The sequence below is a fragment of the Melopsittacus undulatus genome, chromosome 2 (assembly GCF_012275295.1).
Source record: "Melopsittacus undulatus isolate bMelUnd1 chromosome 2, bMelUnd1.mat.Z, whole genome shotgun sequence".
NCBI classification, from domain to species: Eukaryota; Metazoa; Chordata; class Aves; order Psittaciformes; family Psittaculidae; genus Melopsittacus; species Melopsittacus undulatus.
In genome coordinates this window covers 103,303,394-103,321,571 of record NC_047528.1, presented here as the reverse complement: position 1 = coordinate 103,321,571, position 18,178 = coordinate 103,303,394, and the positions used below count along the sequence as shown (strand labels likewise).

At 39.5% G+C, this 18,178-nt stretch overlaps 1 protein-coding gene across 1 annotated transcript; it reads left to right on the top strand.

Annotated features, from left to right (window-relative positions):
- Positions 1-994: 994 nt before the first annotated feature.
- On the top strand, positions 995-17,975 carry ZBTB11 (zinc finger and BTB domain containing 11). Its single transcript, XM_005151579.3, has 11 exons — positions 995-1,764; positions 4,079-4,314; positions 5,008-5,239; positions 6,354-7,156; positions 9,538-9,717; positions 10,210-10,446; positions 10,830-10,974; positions 11,606-11,723; positions 12,948-13,106; positions 13,577-13,752; positions 15,108-17,975. The coding sequence occupies exons 1-11, from the start codon at positions 1,455-1,457 to the stop codon at positions 15,632-15,634; spliced, it is 3,123 nt and encodes a 1,040-aa protein (XP_005151636.1). The 5' UTR covers positions 995-1,454; the 3' UTR covers positions 15,635-17,975.
- Positions 17,976-18,178: the final 203 nt, after the last annotated feature.

Genomic DNA, 18,178 nt, shown 5'->3' with positions numbered 1-18,178 from the left:
GGTCATCTGGTCCAACTCTTAAAGCATGTCTATTTAGATCAGGTTGCTCAGCTGAGTAACGAATTCAAAAGACAGAGGTTCCACAGCCTCTTGGGGCAGCCTGTTCTAGTATTTGACAATAACAGTTTAAAAATAAAACCCCCTTAATTTCAAGTGTTCTAACCTGTACCTGTTGACAATGGCTACATAACTGTGACAAGAGTTTGCTTCCACCATCTCTGTAACCTCTGGTGATGTAGCTGTGGACAGCAGCAAGGTCCTCACAAAACCTTGCCTTTTTAAGGCTGAAAAGGCCTGTCTCTCAGCCTCTCTTCATCCCTCATGCTTTCATCCCTGATAGCCTTTGCAACCTTCTGCTGGAGTCACTCCATCCAGTCAGTATCTTTGTACTTGCGGTGGGACTGCAGTACTTCAGAAGCCATCTTGCAAGTACTAAGCACAGAGTCACTGCTGGCTATGCTCCTGGCCAGGTGCAAGCACCCTGCAACTCATGTCTCTCATTATGGGTGTAAAACAAAATCAGATTGGAATTTGGACACGGAAAAACAGCAGGTACTTTCAAAAGATTTTCTTTCTTCAGTTTTACAAATCAAAAAGGAGCATACTCGACGCACCAAGATGTACTGCTGTGCCACTCTGCCCATTCTCATGCAACTGTCAACAGATGTGCTGCTCCTGAGAGGAGTGCTCATACTACAATGTAAAATCACTCTAATTTTTCAGTCTCTAGTACTCCCAACGCGATTTTGAACCTGTTTGTTTCGGAGCTAGCGCTATAGAAGTATTCACTTAATAGCCCCAGCTCGTGATACCATAGCCATGCCCACTCTCACAGGTTTTGCCCAGCTCTAAGATGGCCGCGCTAGCCTTCCGCTCGGTCTTCTCCTTTTCCCTGTCCCAAGATGGCGGCTTCGTTCCCCCTACCAGCTGCTCCTTCACTGAGCTCCCGCCCCTTCCCATCCGCGCGGGATTCTGACGTCACTTCCTCTTGTGCAGCAGCCATTTTGTCTTTCCGTTGCTGCTGCTGTCCGGGCTTCTCGCTCCCACCCGCCGCCGCTGGCTGCGAAACTCCAGTTCCTCCCCGGGCCCGGCTCCCGCCGGACCAGCCTCCCTGCGCCTGGGCGAGGGGCCGGCGTAGGCACAGGACGCCTCGATCCTCCGTTCCCCCGGCAGCGCATGCTCTTCCCTGCCTCGGGAGACGACCCCGCAGCCCCGCGGAACCCCTACGAGCGCCGGCGGTTTACCCCCTCCACGGGCCCCCCGCTTGTGACTGACACGGGCGCGCCCTGTCCCGCGCGGAGACGCTGCCCCGCAGCCACCTCCGCCCTGGGGGCGAGTGCCTGACCCTCCTGCCACCCGCCGAGAGCGCCTTGCCCTTGCCAGGCGGTCAGCGGGAAAACCGGCGCTGAGGCTGACCCTTTCACTCCCCCGTCCCCGTCTCCCCCTGCCCCGCCATGTCCAGCGAGGAGAGCTACCTGGCCATACTCCGGTACCTGACCAATGAACGGGAACCGTACGCGCCGGGTACGGAGGGCAACGCCAAGCGCAAGATCCGTAAGGCAGCTGCCTGCTACGTGGTGCGCGGCGGGACCTTGTACTACCAGCGGCGGCAGCGGGACCAGCAGCGCTTCGCCGAGTTGGAGGTGGTGCTGCAGGCCGAGCGCCGCGCCCGCCTCATCCGCGCCGCGCACCTGGCGCCCGACGGCTCCCACCGCACCCGCCTGCAGACCTGGCAGGGGCTCTCGCAGAAGTACTGGTGGCGAGGTGAGCGGCGGGAGAAGTCCAGCAGAGGCAGGGAGAGGTGGCTGGTAGAGCCAGGGTTTCTAGGCGCCGGGCATGTGGAGAGGGATAGCTGCGTGCGCTCCCTAAGGAAAGCAGTAGGGGACTGTCGCTGTTTGACTGGTATTTTGAAACACTTCGTGGTCTGTAGGCTGCGACCGCGAGTCACTCCTGAACAGGCAGGCCCCGCTTCGCTGTATAAATTATACCTTGGTTAGCACATTGTCTTGTGGCTTCTTACTTAGCAGGGGGCTTTTGAGTCTATGGAAGCACAGCGCATGCTGTCCCCATTCAAGTGTTGCGGCCAGCCTGCTTAAGGTGGCAGTTTCTCAACTTGTGTGCATCTTACAGATGCATGTGACCCAGTTAATTCAGCTTTTAAGCTCGTAATACCTTTTCCCACTACCATGTGGATGCTGTGCACATTTAAATAGCAGGGTATCCAGTGATGGTTTGTAGCCCTGGCTCTTGTTATATTTGTCGCTTTCTTTCAATGACAAGCTGAAAAGACTAATTCTCAGTTGGTTCCTGAGCTGTTAGAAATGGTAGTATATGAACAGCAACAATTCCCAATCAGCGCCGTCTTTTGGCTGAGGCAATGACTTTGTATCTGTATTCCCTCTGGATATGATGTTCTGCTTTTAGTCTTGTGTATCTATTAAACAAATATCCTGCATTTCAGTTGCTCAGGGCCCAGATTCTGCTTGTACTGCTTCTCTTGTTCTGCCTTTTTTTTTTTTTTTTAATCCATCAGTCAGCAAGTCTGTAATTTCAGCTTTAGTTTTCACTATCGTAATTTGGAAACTTTTTGGTCTAGCTGCAGCCCATCTTTCCTGTACAGATCTCATTGACTTGAAAATCTTCAATGTGAAAAAGAATTTGGTGTCTTAAAGACATCCTTTCTGAATGGTGGCCTCCTTACCTTTATCTGGGTTCTTACTGTTTGCCTAGTATTGGGCTGTTCTAGCATCTACTGTTATCCTGTGCTGGAAAGTTCCTGAATGGACCTCAGTATATCTTTTCATCAGAAGAGGGCATTCCATATTCTATATTCTTCATCTTGTGATGTTATTGGCTACCTTTGTTTGCACAACCTGTAGTCTCTTATTTCTCTTGCACTGAAAATACTAAAATGCATTGCCTGCTTTCAGTTCAAATGTTACATTTCTTACCTGTCTCTCATATAAAACACTTATTTGTCCTGTTGTTATAATACTCTTCTGCTACTACTGGACAGTAGCTTTGACGCAGTTATCATCCTGAGGTGAGTTCCAATCTGTTGTGTCTGTCTGCTCTGTAATTGGGAAGCAATGGGCTGGAGTGTGACCTGGTGGCCAGGAAGGGTGTTCGATATATGAAGACCAGAGATCTTCTGTCCTGAGAACTAGTCCTGGTTTCAGATAAAATCAAAGAAACATAAAAGTGTTTGAAATGGCCATGAATGTCTCTTGGTTTGGAATATCTTGTGTTGCCTAAAGTCTGCATTTTCCTGATCCTTATAGAGATATGTATATGTAACATAGTGCATTTCATGCCCTGAAAAGATGTGAGCAGGGCAACTTTAACTCTGTATGCCAGCCAAGTTTTAGAACTATGCTACATTTTGAACTATAGAGGCATAGCTGTTGTTATGTATGCTTTTATATTATCCTAGTGAAAAAAAAAAATTTGGATTGAAAGCCGTACACTGAAAATGCATTGGTACCTAGAGGAGGACCCTGAGCTTAAGAACTATTGGGTATCTAAAATTATTTGTTTCTCCAGCTAAAGTACTAGTGGGAAATTAATTTATTTAAATCCTAAAATCATAAGCAAGTGATTTAAATTGGTGTTAATAATACATATAATTGCATATAACACAGTTTGTTCTAATTTTACAAAAGCCTTTAGGTGAGCCTTCCAATTCTGGTTCCCTTCAGTAAGGACAAGCTGAGGTACACTTTCATGGACTAAATGCAGGACTAGGTTACAGCTTTCATTGCCTTGGGATTCTTAGGGTGAATGTATAAATACAAATATTTTTTGTAGCCTTAAAATTCTAAGAGTCTGTTTGATATAGTGATGTTTTAAATGTTCTATCTCAAATTAATGATGGATTACAGTAGTGACACGCAATAGCATACAATGGTGTGAGAGAAGCAGAACTGGTAAAAAGTCAGAGAAGGAAAAGGGTAGGTGACTGATTTGGTTTTTCTCAGTAAGTGTGTAGTACTGCTTTGCTAATCACATATTTAATTTTATGTTTAAGGTAAACAAATGAAGACCGGAAGCTTAATTAAGTTCCATTAATTTTTCTTAGGTATTCTTAAGCAGGTTAAAGATTACATTAAAGAATGCAGCAAGTGCCAGGAAAGGCTAGATCGGTCTAGATCTCTGTCAGATCCTTCTGAAATGCTGGAGGAACTAGGACTGGATGCAAAATCTCAGGAAGACAGTAATGAAACAGATGATGAATTGAGTAATGTGGTGTCAATTCCAGCTGCATCCCCAAAACCTGTGAAGAAGAAGCCAATAGCAAAGCATGAACTTGTATTTGTAAGTACCATTGTTTACATCTGAATGTATGTAAGATGGTTGTTAATGCGTTCCTAGTCACATACTGATTTTCAATTGTTGTGATAATCTTGTAATAATAAGATGACATAAATTTGCCAGAGATACTCAATATGTAGGAACAGATTACTGGTATATATGAAATTAATTACAGTATGTCATCTTTGGAAAATAAAATCACCCTGACTTCTATTAATGCATGTAGGACCCAAGGGAAAATTAATTGCAAAAGTAAAAGTAATAAACCATCACATACCAGATTCTCATGGAATCTATATTTGTTCCTTAATAAGTGATGCTATATGTATATATACAATTCCTGTTGATAACTGGGGGTTCATATACATGTAAAGACCTTTGAATCTAGAAGCAATTTCAGATTGCAGTATTGAAAAATATGATCAAATAACTGTTTGAGTGTCCATGTTTTCCCATTTTTTTCCAGTTGTTTTTTAACCGTTTTTGGAGGGAGGGTGAACCTTGGTGCATTTAAAGAAAAAAAATAATGGTAAAGTTAAGCTGTATATTATACAGGCTTGAAATAATGCTCAGTATCAAAATTATAATACTGCAATATACGATTGCAGAAGATAAACCTTTTATGTGTTTCAGTGTGAATGCTTAAAAAGACAGAGTCCAAATGTAATTAAGTTCTCATAATTTTGTTTGTAACAGGTTGACAGTAAGGGCCTTGTGAAGCAGTCATCTTCCAGACATTGTCTGTCAGTCTTAAACCAACTGAATCAGCAGAGGCTTTCCAATCAGTTCTGTGATGTGACTCTGCTGATTGAAGGAGAGGAGTACAAAGCTCACAAATCTGTGTTGGCAGCCAGCAGCGAGTACTTCCGAGAGCTCTTCATTGAAAAGGGAGCTGTCACTAGTCATGAAGCTGTAGTGGATCTGTCAGGTGAATTGTGGGTTTTGAAGCTAGAAATCATAATATCCTAAGTAAGGTGCATGGTATTTGATTCAGTCTTTTTCTGAGTGTTCAAGACAGCCACATATTTTATCTTGCCTTTTTCTCTCTTTTAATCTCAAAGTATTTTGTGTGTGTTTTAATGCTAAAGTGTTTACTCTGGTTTTGCATAATCTGATCTTCCATGTTGGATGGACATTGGTATTTCATCTTAAAATTTCTGAGAAGCTTTGAATTGATTTTTACCTTGCTTAGGTGTGTTTCCTCCTTGTATAGTCACAAACATTAAAAGGAACATAATCAAATGCATGAATACATCAAGAGGGCATCTTGACTAGCTACTTGGAGAGCTGTTTAGCTGTACAAATACTAAATTGTTTTATGTGTCTGTGAAACACTATTATACATGTTTCTGCTTATTTCTCAGACCTTCTGGTAACTTCAAGATAGGAGACCATCTTAAAATAAATGTTCTAAAATTAGCTTTGTAGCAATGAAAATTACTGTACAGAACATATGCCTACTGCATTGCTTTTCCATTAGCTTCTTAACTGTGTCTGCATGAACAATAGATATCTAATACGATTGTCCAGAAGGTACTCAGAATTAAATATCTGATTTACAGTTTACAAAACTGTGGAAAATTACATCAAATGCTTGGTTTTAAGCATTTCTATCTAAATCCATATATTTATTTTTCTCATTAGCCTCTTTCTTGTCATATTTTTCTGCCACGCCAGTTGTTACTTGAGTCTTGAATACTTTCTGAACATGGCATGTCCAGAAAGACTTAGGTTAAATTAGGTTTATATTGTGGCTCTCACAGCATCTCGAAACACTCTGCTAGAGAATCTTATAGAACCTCCGTTCTACTTGTTGGAAAAGTTGTCTAAGCTTACTTCCACATAGAAAATACACAACCAGGATGCTTTTGTGTAAATTACTATTAATTGAGTCCCAGTGGAGAGGCTTCAGTGTTACTTGCAAAGGTGTTTTGCTCTAAATTTCATCTTAACCATGTTGAAGATGAATTGTTGTAACCTTCATGGGATATTTTTATGTAATTCAAGGTCATCAGTGTTTGTTCTTGTTTTATTCCTTGTAGGGTTCTGCAAGTCCAGTTTCCTGCCTCTTTTGGAATTTGCTTATACTTCAGAACTAACCTTTGACTTCTGTAGTATGGCAGAAGTCGCCATGCTTGCCCGGCACCTCTTCATGTCAGAAGTCCTTGAAATCTGTGAAAACGTGCACAAACAGATGGAAGAGAAGCAAATTACAGTGTACCAAAAGGGAGATATTCAAACAGTAGAGTCAGTGCAAAATTTAGCAGAGCACACTGAAGTTGAGATGCAGCCTATGGACGGTGCTGAGCAGCCTGGGCTCGCAGTCAGTGAAGTGCCAGTAGCAGTGAACAGAGCTTCTTCCTCTGCTGGGACAGAGGAGGCAGCAGCATCGCAGCCTGACCTCCTGCCCCCAGAGCCTGCAAAGGTCACTCTGAATGATCTTCCAAAGCCTATGGAGCAGTGTGAAACAACTGAAAATTATGTCAAGATACAGCTGCTGAAGAGCATTGCGAATAGCACTGTGTCTGTTGTAGAGGCAGAGCCATTGGCTGCGGAAGTCGTGGACACACAGAGTCAAATGGAAATTGAGACTGATCAAAATGAAAGTGGTAAAGCAAATGTGGACACGGCTTCTGAAGACTCCTCAGAAACACTCAAGCAGACATGTGGCAGTCAAAGTAAAGAACAGAGCATTTCAGATTTACAACCAGAAAGCCAAGATGATACTTACAAAAGCAGGCTACGTCAGCGTTCTGTTAGTGAAGGGGGCTATATCAGATTGCATAAAGGAATTGAAAAGAAACTCCAAAATAGAAAGGCAAACACTAAATCTGCAATACAGCAGGTATTCTATCTGTTTCAGGCCTTTGTTTCAAGACCAGTCTGAAAGGACTTTGCTGTTTCCGAGAGCTGTCTTGCCAATGTTTTTCTTTATTGAGCAATTAGTATTACTAAAAAACTAAAGTAACTTCCAAGATGTGACAGTTCTGCAAAACAAGAACCCTAAAACAGACCAGACACTGGCACCAAAATTCTTTCCATATTAAAGATCTTTAGAATGCTAAGTGACCTTAGCCCAGCTTGAGTATCTTCTGGTTGGACAGAAGGTGTATCTTCTCCCTCAAATTCTTCAATGATTTGGAAATTTAATACTTAATTAGCATGTGTGTATGTCATTTGTACACAAGTGTATTTACCTATTAGAAAAATGAGACCTATTGGAAAAATAGACCCGTGAGTTCTATTAAGACTTGAAAACAGAGCATTGGGGATGAAAAATTTGACATCCTAATTAGATCTTAGGACACAGTCGTGAGTCACATTAATGTAGTCCTTTGGATTGTGGTCAGTTAAAAAATGTTCAGAGAGCACTGATATTAGAAACTCTAGCACTTTGACCTATTAAGTGTTTAGTAATTGAATTAGGTTTTTTCGGGGGGGGGGGGGGAAGAAGGGTGGGTTTGTTGTTATTTTATGGGTTTTTTTTAATTAAGTGGTGGTCTCAGTCTTTTTCTTTCAGTTTTTCCTTTTTTAGTGCCAATGAGCAGCTGACATCATCTCACTGAGCATTAATACATCCACTTTTGTGACAGTACCTTTTGTTTTACTCACTGCATGTCAGATAAATTTCTAAATCTGAAGTGTTAATTTCCAGGGGTGTTCTGTGAGACACTTACATACAAGAGCCACTAGTCCCCACCAGGGGGATAGTTCTTTGTCATTACAACACCCTTGTAAATAGAAATTGTAGCATTAGTCTACTTTCACAGATGGACAAGTTAAAACCCAGATGTTAAAACGAGCACAAGCAAAATAGCTGAGCAACCTATATACAGTGGTTGGAGAAGGACAAAGCTTTTTCCTGTTTTGGGAGCGGGAATGTCTATCTTAACCTCCTGTTAACGTTGCAGTTTTTAAATCTGGCCCCTTGACAGATGAGGTCTGCAGACAGTGGCTGCCTATGGAAAAAAAGAAATTGATTTATTTAATTGCTCAGAATTAGGAACTCAGAACTAGGCTTCTGCTTTCCTGACTTATTTTATAGCTCTTAACATTTTTGTCTCATGTATCCCTCAACTCCCTCTCCATGGCACTGGATGTCATATAAGTACTGGAAAGGAGACGCTTCCAGTTTTGGTGCTGGGAGAATAACAGGAAAGAGAGGCTGCAGGAAAAATGCTGCTGACGTTTGAATTACAGTAATTGCAGTTGCCATGGAGATATTTCGGATGAAATATGCTTTGTATGAACAGATTATTTTCCAAGCTCTTATTAATCATCTAGTGAACAAAATTTATTCTTGTGGCTTCACAATTTAGCAAGTTTGTATCAGTTTTCAGAGCAACGGTAAAGTTAAAAAAAAATAAGATGATGCTCCTGTGTTAATTTTCAGTTTGGCTGTGAGATACATGGAAGGGCTGAAGGGCTAGAATATTTGCAAAAACTGTTAAATACCTCACTTGCTGAGAGAACAGGAAGAGGAAATGAGGATACTTGTACTTTTTTCCCTTGCCTTGTTCTCAGAAACCTGAAGGGAAGATACCTGATACAGGAAATTTCAGCCTGGTCACTTACAGTTTGACTTTTAAAGAAGCTGACAGCAAATTTCTACAAAGGAAAGTGTGATTAACAGCTCCAGGTAGCACTGACAGTACTGCCTAACAAAAAAAAACCCACAAACCACTAGTAATGCTGGGATGCTCTAAACTAAAAAGAACCTCGCTTAAATACTGCATTTTTCTTACAGGTTCTTAATAACTCAGTTTTTGCTGGCTGGTAAAAATTAGTTAGGCCACATTTTTTTAATCTGATTACTTTTGTAGTAAAGCAAATGTAAATGTTGGAAAGGGAAGTTTAGGAAAAGGTTGGAAAGATTTGATAGATAACATGTGACAGACAGTACTTTGTAGTAAATCTGTAACTTAGCTCTCACTTAGCAGTTACTCAGGGATGAATAGTTAGTTATCTGTGAACCAATAGGTTGTTATCTGCCTATAATTATAATCAGTTTATGGTTTCAAAACAAGACCACTTTTCACCCACCATGAGATCTGTAGTTCTGCATGAACTTAAACAGGGTAACTTTCTAGCAACTAAGTAAACTGAGCAAAAGCAGATGCAATTATAGTAACACACAGAAACATCAGCTTTCAGTACTAACTTGCACAGAAAGTATGAAATGCGGTGTAATAAAGTTCATTCAGGGGTTATGTTTTTCCAACTTAGGTTGCCATGAAGCTGGTACAAAGAGGGAAAAAAATGAAGCAGCCCAAAAGAGACACTGTGGAAAACAATGAAGTAGAAGCTCAGCACAGATGCTCAGAGTGTGGAATGGTGTTCCAGCGACGCTATGCACTTATAATGCACACACTGAAACATGAAAGATCTAAAGATTATAAATGTCCAGTAAGTTGGAAGTTTCTTGTTTATAAACCTCCCTCTTTATGTAAATTCATTCAGTAGCAACATTAGTAATTATTTTTCTTGTATTGTTTTGATACCTGTATTTATTTTCCTCATGGATTTCAGAGACGGATGTGGCCCTGATCTGCATGGGGTAGGGTAAAATGCAGTGCAACCACATGGCCTGACAGCACCGTGTGATGTGGGAGTATGCTTGCTGCTCAAGACAGTGCTAGTGTGGGCATTACTTTTAACCTTACCAGTAAATATACAACTATGTTTAGATTAGCCTACAAGTTAGCCTCACTGGGAAGCAATCAGTGGTTCTGTCAGTAGCCATTACAACTATGAATTAACCTGAGATAAAATGCGCATTGGAGTCAGGTCATAGGCCTGGCTAATCATGTTAATATACTTAAAACCTTTGAATACCTTTTTTTTTAAATAATTTTTGAATATTAAATGTGAAGTAAAGTTGTAATATTTTCTTCACAGTTGTGCAAGAAAGAATTCCAGTACGGTGCCTCACTGCGAGCACACCTTGTCCGGCACACTCGGAAGACTGAAGTGAACACTGCAGCTTCCAGTGTGGAAGAGACAGGCGCGTCCTCTGTGAAAGGGAGAACTAAACGGGAGTTTATATGTGATATATGTGGGAGAACTCTACCTAAGCTCTATTCTCTCAGAATACATATGCTCAAACATACAGGTGTAAAACCACATGCATGCAAGGTAATGAGAAAGTCTGTTTACTCTCTGATCAGATTAGTAATGTTTTCTTGCTATTTTAGTATTGACACCATGTCCTTAAATTTAGATTAATTTAGGTAACTTCAGAATGCATTCCTAATAAAAATTCTTGTAGTTCAAGAGTGAGAAAACTAGAATGAAATTGAATCAAGAAAGTTCACAATTCTGTATCTAGAAGAGTGTCTGCAAAATCTGGTGCAAAATCATAGGTTGGCTGTCCTGGTTCCCAAGAAATGCAGGATGTTTTGTTGTGTTTAAACAACTGTTACAAAATGTGTTGGTTTTTTGGTTTGGTGGTTGTTTTTTTTTTTGTCGTCCTATTCCATTGGATATGGATTTATTTTTTATTTTTTATTTTTTTTTAGGTTTGCGGAAAGACCTTTACATATAAGCACGGATTAAAAATGCACTTGGCTCTCCATGAAGTACAGAAACAGTTCAAGTGTGACTTGTGTGAAAAGTCTTTCGTCACAAAAAGAAGTCTTCAGGAGCACATGAGCATTCATACAGGTAAGTGATGAGAAAGAAGACACTTTTACTTTGGCTATTACATGCTGAACTTTAGCATTGCTCTTCAGTGACAAAGGAACTGTTTGAAAAAAATACATAGTAGTTTCTCATTTTATTTATACTGGTCAGACAGCTGAAATAAATGTAAGTGGTCATTTTACATTTGTTTTCTGGCTTATTTTACTGTAGCTTAATGTTATTATGCAGATGTTCTATGCGAGAGCAGGGAATCATGGTTGGTCTATCCCTATGTTTTGATGTACGTATTAGATGCCTCTGTAATTTCAATCAGACAGAGATAGGCAACAGGCTGGAATATTCTGGAGCACTTACTTTCAGCCTGTCCTTTCAGAGGAAAATATGCCAAGTTAAATCTCTGAGGTTAAATCTTCCTGACCCTAACCATTCTATGATTTTATGATTCTAATTTAGAGGTGCTGCTTCACCCTCTGTGTTTTACCTTGGCACATACAAAATGCACTTAAAAATTCCATATTTGTGTAATTAAACCAGTATCTCTTTGTAACATGGGTACTTAGAGAAATTATACGAGAAGAAAAAACATTCTCACAAAGCACTTCAAAGATACTGAGTCCTGGCTTTTTAACATGTTTTGTTTTGTATTTGTTAGGTGAATCCAAGTATCTTTGCTCCATCTGTGGAAAATCTTTCCACAGGGCATCAGGACTCAGTAAACATATAAAGAAGCACCAGCCAAAGCCTGAAGTTCGTGGATATCAGTGCACTCAGTAAGTTGGTTGGTGTTATTTTTGTTGGGTTATTTTTTTTTGCCATTAATGATCCCAGTAACGTTAAATATTAAAAGTATCTCCTTTTTGTAGCATGAAGGTTTTCACTGAGCTGGACTTAAGACTTTTAAAGCATAATATTAAAAAATTCAGTTTTGTCACTACATGAACTAGAGAGCAAAAGCTTTTTTTTTTTTTTTTCTTTAAACTGTTACCTAGCTCTAGTTTCATACAGTTGTTTTCTAATGATTGTGGTTGCACTTGTATCTGTAATCAGTAGCGATGTGATTTTAAAGCTCCTGTGTTGGACAGATAGGGAGGTAAGCTCATAGGCAAAAGACTATTGCAAGAACGGTTCTTGCCACCTTTTAATGCGATAGCTGGTTTCAGTTTAATTTGAAAATTTCCTCTGCAATCTAAATATCACGTGCTGCAATTTACACTTGTTTAGCGAACACCGTAAATTAAGACTCACTGACAGCTGCAGTTAGCTTGATCATAAATGCATCCATCAGTGCTATATGGTGTTACATGATGAAGAGATGCAGATGGTGAGGCAAAGATGTCTGAAGAGCAGAATTTCTTTCAAAAGGAGAAAGCATATCTTTAATTTGACTGACCTCCGTAGTTTCCATACCAAGATGAGCCAGTGATTTGTAATTTCACATAGTTGTACTATGTCAAAGTAGAAATGAAGGAAAACTAGGAGTTCACCTGGATTTAGATGTATGCAAGCAGCGAGCTAAAGAATGAGTATCACTAGTTTTGGATGCTTGCTTATAGGATTCTCAATTTGGTTTTAATTAAAAAAAAAAATACTTTTGAGCATTACAAACAGCAGATCCCAATTATCTTTATCAATAATTAATCCTCACTGGTTAAGAGAAGAAACAGCTGCTACCATAAGAACTTACAAGGACCCTATTTCTGATGTCTTCCAGTTAGTTTGACTTTCATTATTCCCCATAAAAATAACAGGAAGAATATAGTTACCTGTAACAGACAAAAGTGTTTCAGAAGTCCCCAAGTTATATTCTAGACTTTCAGATAAGCTGCTGTTCCTTTTAATTTTCCATAGTTTGTAAAGAGATCATGCTGATGGTGCAATAAGTGTTGTCTTCTTAATGGCTTCAGCTGCCATTAAAGAGGAGGGTTCCAGTGCCTTTGAAATCAGGATCACCAAGATCTATCTTATATGGGATGCTAAAACTTTTACTGTTATAGGTGTGAAAAGAGTTTCTATGAAGCTCGAGATCTTCGGCAGCATATGAACAAACATTTAGGTGTGAAGCCATTTCAGTGCCAGTTCTGTGGAAAATGTTACAGCTGGAAGAAAGACTGGTATTCTCATGTCAAATCTCATTCTGTCACAGACCCTTATAGGTAAGAGGAAATTCATTTAACAAGTGAAATATACTAATCAGTACGAAGTTATACGGAACTACAGCCAGTCAACAAGGAACTTCTAGTCCTTTGTTAAAATACTGATTGATAGATGTTGACTGGGGTCTTGAGTACTTGAGAATGGATGGGTGACTTCAGATAGTGTGGTCCAACTGTTAACCTGCTAGTACAGTCCTAGAGCTAATACATATGAAATTTTAAGAGTAAATATAATTAAGTTAGAAATGCTTTATATGTGATATCACTTTTCTAGAATGGTAAGTGAAAGCTTTGTGGCTATGAATAAGAGAAAATGTAGCTCCATCCAGCAAGATTATTTCTAATTATGGATCGTAATTTAATGGGACAGTGTTCTCATTAAACTTTGTCTACTGTAATTAAAGTGTATTTTAAAAAGCATAACATAAGCATAGCATAATGGTTTCAATAGATTTCTCAACACTTTTTAGGTGTAGTATATGTGGTAAGGAATTTTATGAGAAAGCTTTGTACAGAAGACATGTAAAGAAAGCCACACATGGTAAAAAAGGAAGAGCAAAACAAAATCTGGAACGAGTTTGTGAGCATTGTGGAAGAAAATTCACGCAGCTCCGGGAATATAGGAGACACATGAATAATCATGAAGGTATGTAGAAAACAAGTTGCCATGACATCCCCCAATTCCTGAAAATATGGAGAAACGGGTAATTGTTTCTTGTAGTCTATGTATGTCTTGTGTTGCAAGAAGCATGGAAGTTCTAACAGATTTAAAGCAGTTCTAACAGTTTTAGGCTTATCCTGGTTAGTTAACTTGTTTCCAGTGATTCCCAGAAGTTGGGATCTTCCTAAAGCTGCAGTTGCACACAGGGACAATGACAATTTGTCCTTCATAGAACTTTAAGAAGAACTTTTTTAGAAGTGATTAAAAGATGTATATCTGGCAAAGAACTGGATGAGTAAAATGTTCCCCAGTTTGAAACTTGCACATAGCTAATAAAATATTCTTCAAACAGCAGAATGATTTGCCTGAATTTAACAAAAGGACCACTGCTGGAAATTGGCCAACTTCTTGATTTATAAGAAGCAGCAAACTATGTGATGTTTGGGGAAAATATGAAAACATTTGATAATAAAAAAAAGGGTGTGGATTTTTACTTTAGATGTGAAATATGATATTTGAGTATTTGGTTTTTCCAGCTGTGTTGGAAGTCTAGATATACTCTCAGGGGAAAAAAAAACCACTTTTATGAAACACTTGTCCTTTTAAGGAGCTGTTATGAGTAAATCTAATAGCTGTCTTGCTATTGAAATAGAGATTTTGTGTTTGTTCCTAAACAGAGAGTGTTCTGTAATAGATAGCTAGCCTAAGTCTACAGTAACTGTTATAGAGGAAAAGCCATCATTGAAATAGTTTGTGACCACCTACATGCCTCGTTAGATACTGCAGACCATAGAACTCGGACCTGATAAGGGAGAATTATACAAATATCAGGTGCAGTATTTGAACGTATGTGCTGTGGAGGAGGAGAGGAAAAAACTGTAGGTTGAAAAAACTAAAATAAGCACTGGTGTTTGATGAGAGGTTATAGAAACATTTCTAGTCACCCTTTGGTTCTGTAAATCTATGTGCCAAATTTCATGAAGTAAAAATGTGATTTCAGAAAGCCATCACTGGCAAAAAATAACTAGAACTTCATTAAGTGGTATGCATTTAAAATAGGTGAGAAGCTGCACTAAAAAGAATTTTAAAAAGATAAATTTTTTAAAAGTAAAAAGTTAGATTGAGCAGAGCACTTGCAGAAAATTTTTCCACTGTATGTAAGATTTTGCGCTTGCATTATATTGTAGCATAGAAATGGCAAACAGGATCTCCTGCTTACATGGAAAAAGTGAAAGGATTTCTTCTATCCTTTTATACTGCCGTTCTCCTGTTGCTTCTTATCAACACGTTTTTATGAACTCCTGACAGTGGAATTTTCCTTGTTTTCCCTTTGAGAGCAGGTGTGAAGCCATTTGAATGTCTCACCTGTGGAGTAGCCTGGGCAGATGCGCGTTCGCTGAAGCGCCATGTGAGGACACATACTGGGGAGCGACCATATGTCTGCCCAGTGTGCAATGAAGCTTACATAGATGCCCGGACGCTACGGAAGCACATGACCAAGTTTCACAGGGACTACGTACCCTGCAAAATCATGCTGGAAAAAGATACTCTTCAGTTTCATAACCAGGGGACACAGGTGGAGCACGCCATCAGCATTTTGGCAGCAGACATGCAGGAACGAGAAACTGAGATCAGTGTTGGTGGTAGTGAGATTGAGACTGTGGTAGTGACAGGAGAGACACTTGAAGCCATTGAAGCAGTTGCAGCTACTGAGGAATGTACATCAGTCTCTACTCTTTCTGACCAAAGCATCATGCAGGTGGTAAATTATGTACTAGCACAACAGCAAGGACAGAAAATTGCTGAAGCAATGCAGGGCATCGAAACTGTAGAAGTAGAAGTGGCCCATGTTACAAAGACAGACTGAATATAGTGTTCAGGAGAGCAACAAGGGTGAGATCTTATGATCTGTGAGAGCCAAGTATTTAGCTGGTTATCCGAGGCTTACCATGAGGCTTGTTTTCAAACGGTTAATCCCCAGTGCTGAACGTCTTGGTGGTGAAATACTGCACCATATACTACAGGGAAAATGTTAAGATGCTTCAGTTTGAGCCAAGGCTCTGAAGGGTAGGATTTCTGCACTGGCTGTAAGTATGAAAATAAAAATAACGTTTTCTGTGTCATGGAGTACTTATCATGCTGAAACTTTTAAAAAATGAAAAAACATTAAAAGAGCCTGCGCTAAATATTAGAAATACACAGTTACTGGTGGCTTTTTTCTACTTCTGTTTTTACGTGCATTTCATCAAGCTTGTGAGCATACTGCCTGTATTGGAGGCTGTCTGTTTACTCCCCAAGACACGGGGATGGCAGAATGCTTCATATAGTGTGAGCTTCATGCAACATACAGAAAATCCAAGGCTTTCCTTTGGGTAGATGCACCAGTGGCAGTGTGAATCCCAGTTTTAAAGAACTTATTTAAATTCCAGGTTGTGGGTGGCAGGTCCAAGGTTCAGTATGATGTTTTGCATATAATGGGCAGGGGTCTGTTGAAGCCTGAGGAAGTGGTTTTCTGGGACAGACTCTGAGTTTCCATTGACCAGAGGACAGCCCGCTGCAGCGACACTGCTTAGAGAAGTGAACTGCTTTTTATTTGTGAGGGAGGTGCTTACACTTCAGCCTCTGTACATAACCATGTTCAGTTTAATGACACCTGGTTGCATAAACAAAATCATCACCTGCATTGTTGTAGGTATCCAGAGGATACAATCTAATGATGGATGTTTCTTATTTTGCATTATATTTAACATAGAGACTCTCAAAAAGGTCTAATGGTTCCTACCTGGACTTCTTTGGTATATTTATATTCACATCTTGTATTGAAAGGAGGAGCCCTGCTAATTCCCAAATGGAACATGTAGCAATATCAGGATAGAGAACTATGAAAATGCTAATATGGAATAAAAATCAAATTTGTCTCAAAATTACCAGTGTCCAGAAGATCTTATTGCTGCTTGGGTGTTTAAGCAAGCAGCATATGTCAGGGTAACTGAAGGTGCTACGCACATGAACAAACAAGTGTATTTTTTAACTTGTTCTCAGTCTATAGTATTATCAGATGTTATGCAACTCTGACAGCAGCAAGGTACCCAAGGAGCCAGAAGCCTGTGATACTGGAAGATGAACATGCATATAACTGTTCTACCCATGAAATGGATCCACTACCAAAAGTAAAGCAAACCCTATGAGGAAGCAACCACCTCATTTGAATTAGTATTTCTATCTTTCATCTTACGTAACTATTTCAGTACCTGTCTACTAAGTTATGGAATGGAGTGTACTTTTTATACTTTGCAAGCATGTAGATAAGCAGTTGTTGAAAACTTTTTAAGCAATATGCAGCTGGAGTTCCTATCTGGAATCCAAATTAATCTGTAGATGACCATTTCAAAGGTCGCGGTCTTCCTGCAGAGTAATTATTTATGCATCCTGCAGCCCTTGACAATTGTGTTCTTTTCTGATTACCCAATGGAGCAAAATGAAATTATTACTTTAATAATAAAATACAAATACTGCTATCTCTGACTCTTGAATTTTTGCATGCACAAGAATCTGGAGACAGCCACCCTGCTTAAACTACTGCCATTATCATGAAAACATTTAAAAGAGCAGTAGGTAAATTTCAAAGTTTACTTCAGTGTTTGTATCTTACAAATAATTATGTATTACTGAAGTGAGGAAATGTTCAAGGAAAAATAGCTGTAAATAGTGCTGGAATGTTATCTATCTGTGTATTTACTGTGTTCCTTAAAGAAAGGAATATTACTGGCACCTTAATGGAATCTTTGGTGCATTTATCTATTTGCCCAACCTGTGGAAGAAGCTGAAGGGAGTCTGAATTTCATAACCTTGTTCACGTACTGTAAAAAAGCTTTTTTAACTGATGTGATGGCCTGCCATTTGACAACTATAATAACAATAACTAACCAAACAAATCACAACTAATCTTGTTTCCTAAGCAAGACTCAGCCAGGAATATCAAAGCAGACTTGTGGCACCCCTTTCCTAGCACAGTGTGCCTTACCCTTTCAGAACAGCATGAGGTAAGTAGGGAGTGTCACTCTTCTCTTTGCTGTTCCTGTCTGTCTGAAGTTGCCTTATGTTTTCCTTTGAACTTCAGCTCATAAATTAAGATGTTCACTACTCTTCTGCAATCTCTCTGAAGTCAGGCTGCAAATATGCAATTAATATTATTTAATTTTATTTTTTAAAAAATAAAGTTCATGAGAAGTGTCCATTTATAAAGTATTCCTGGTGAATTCCTGTACATAATTGATTTGATTTGTACATTCTACTGTTTTTATTTAGTGTTAGATGTATAAAGTTATGGTTATTTATGTCATTAAATAAACTGAGCTTTGCCATGAATTACTCTTTCAGGAAATTTTTTTTTTACAGGAAAAAAGTGTTA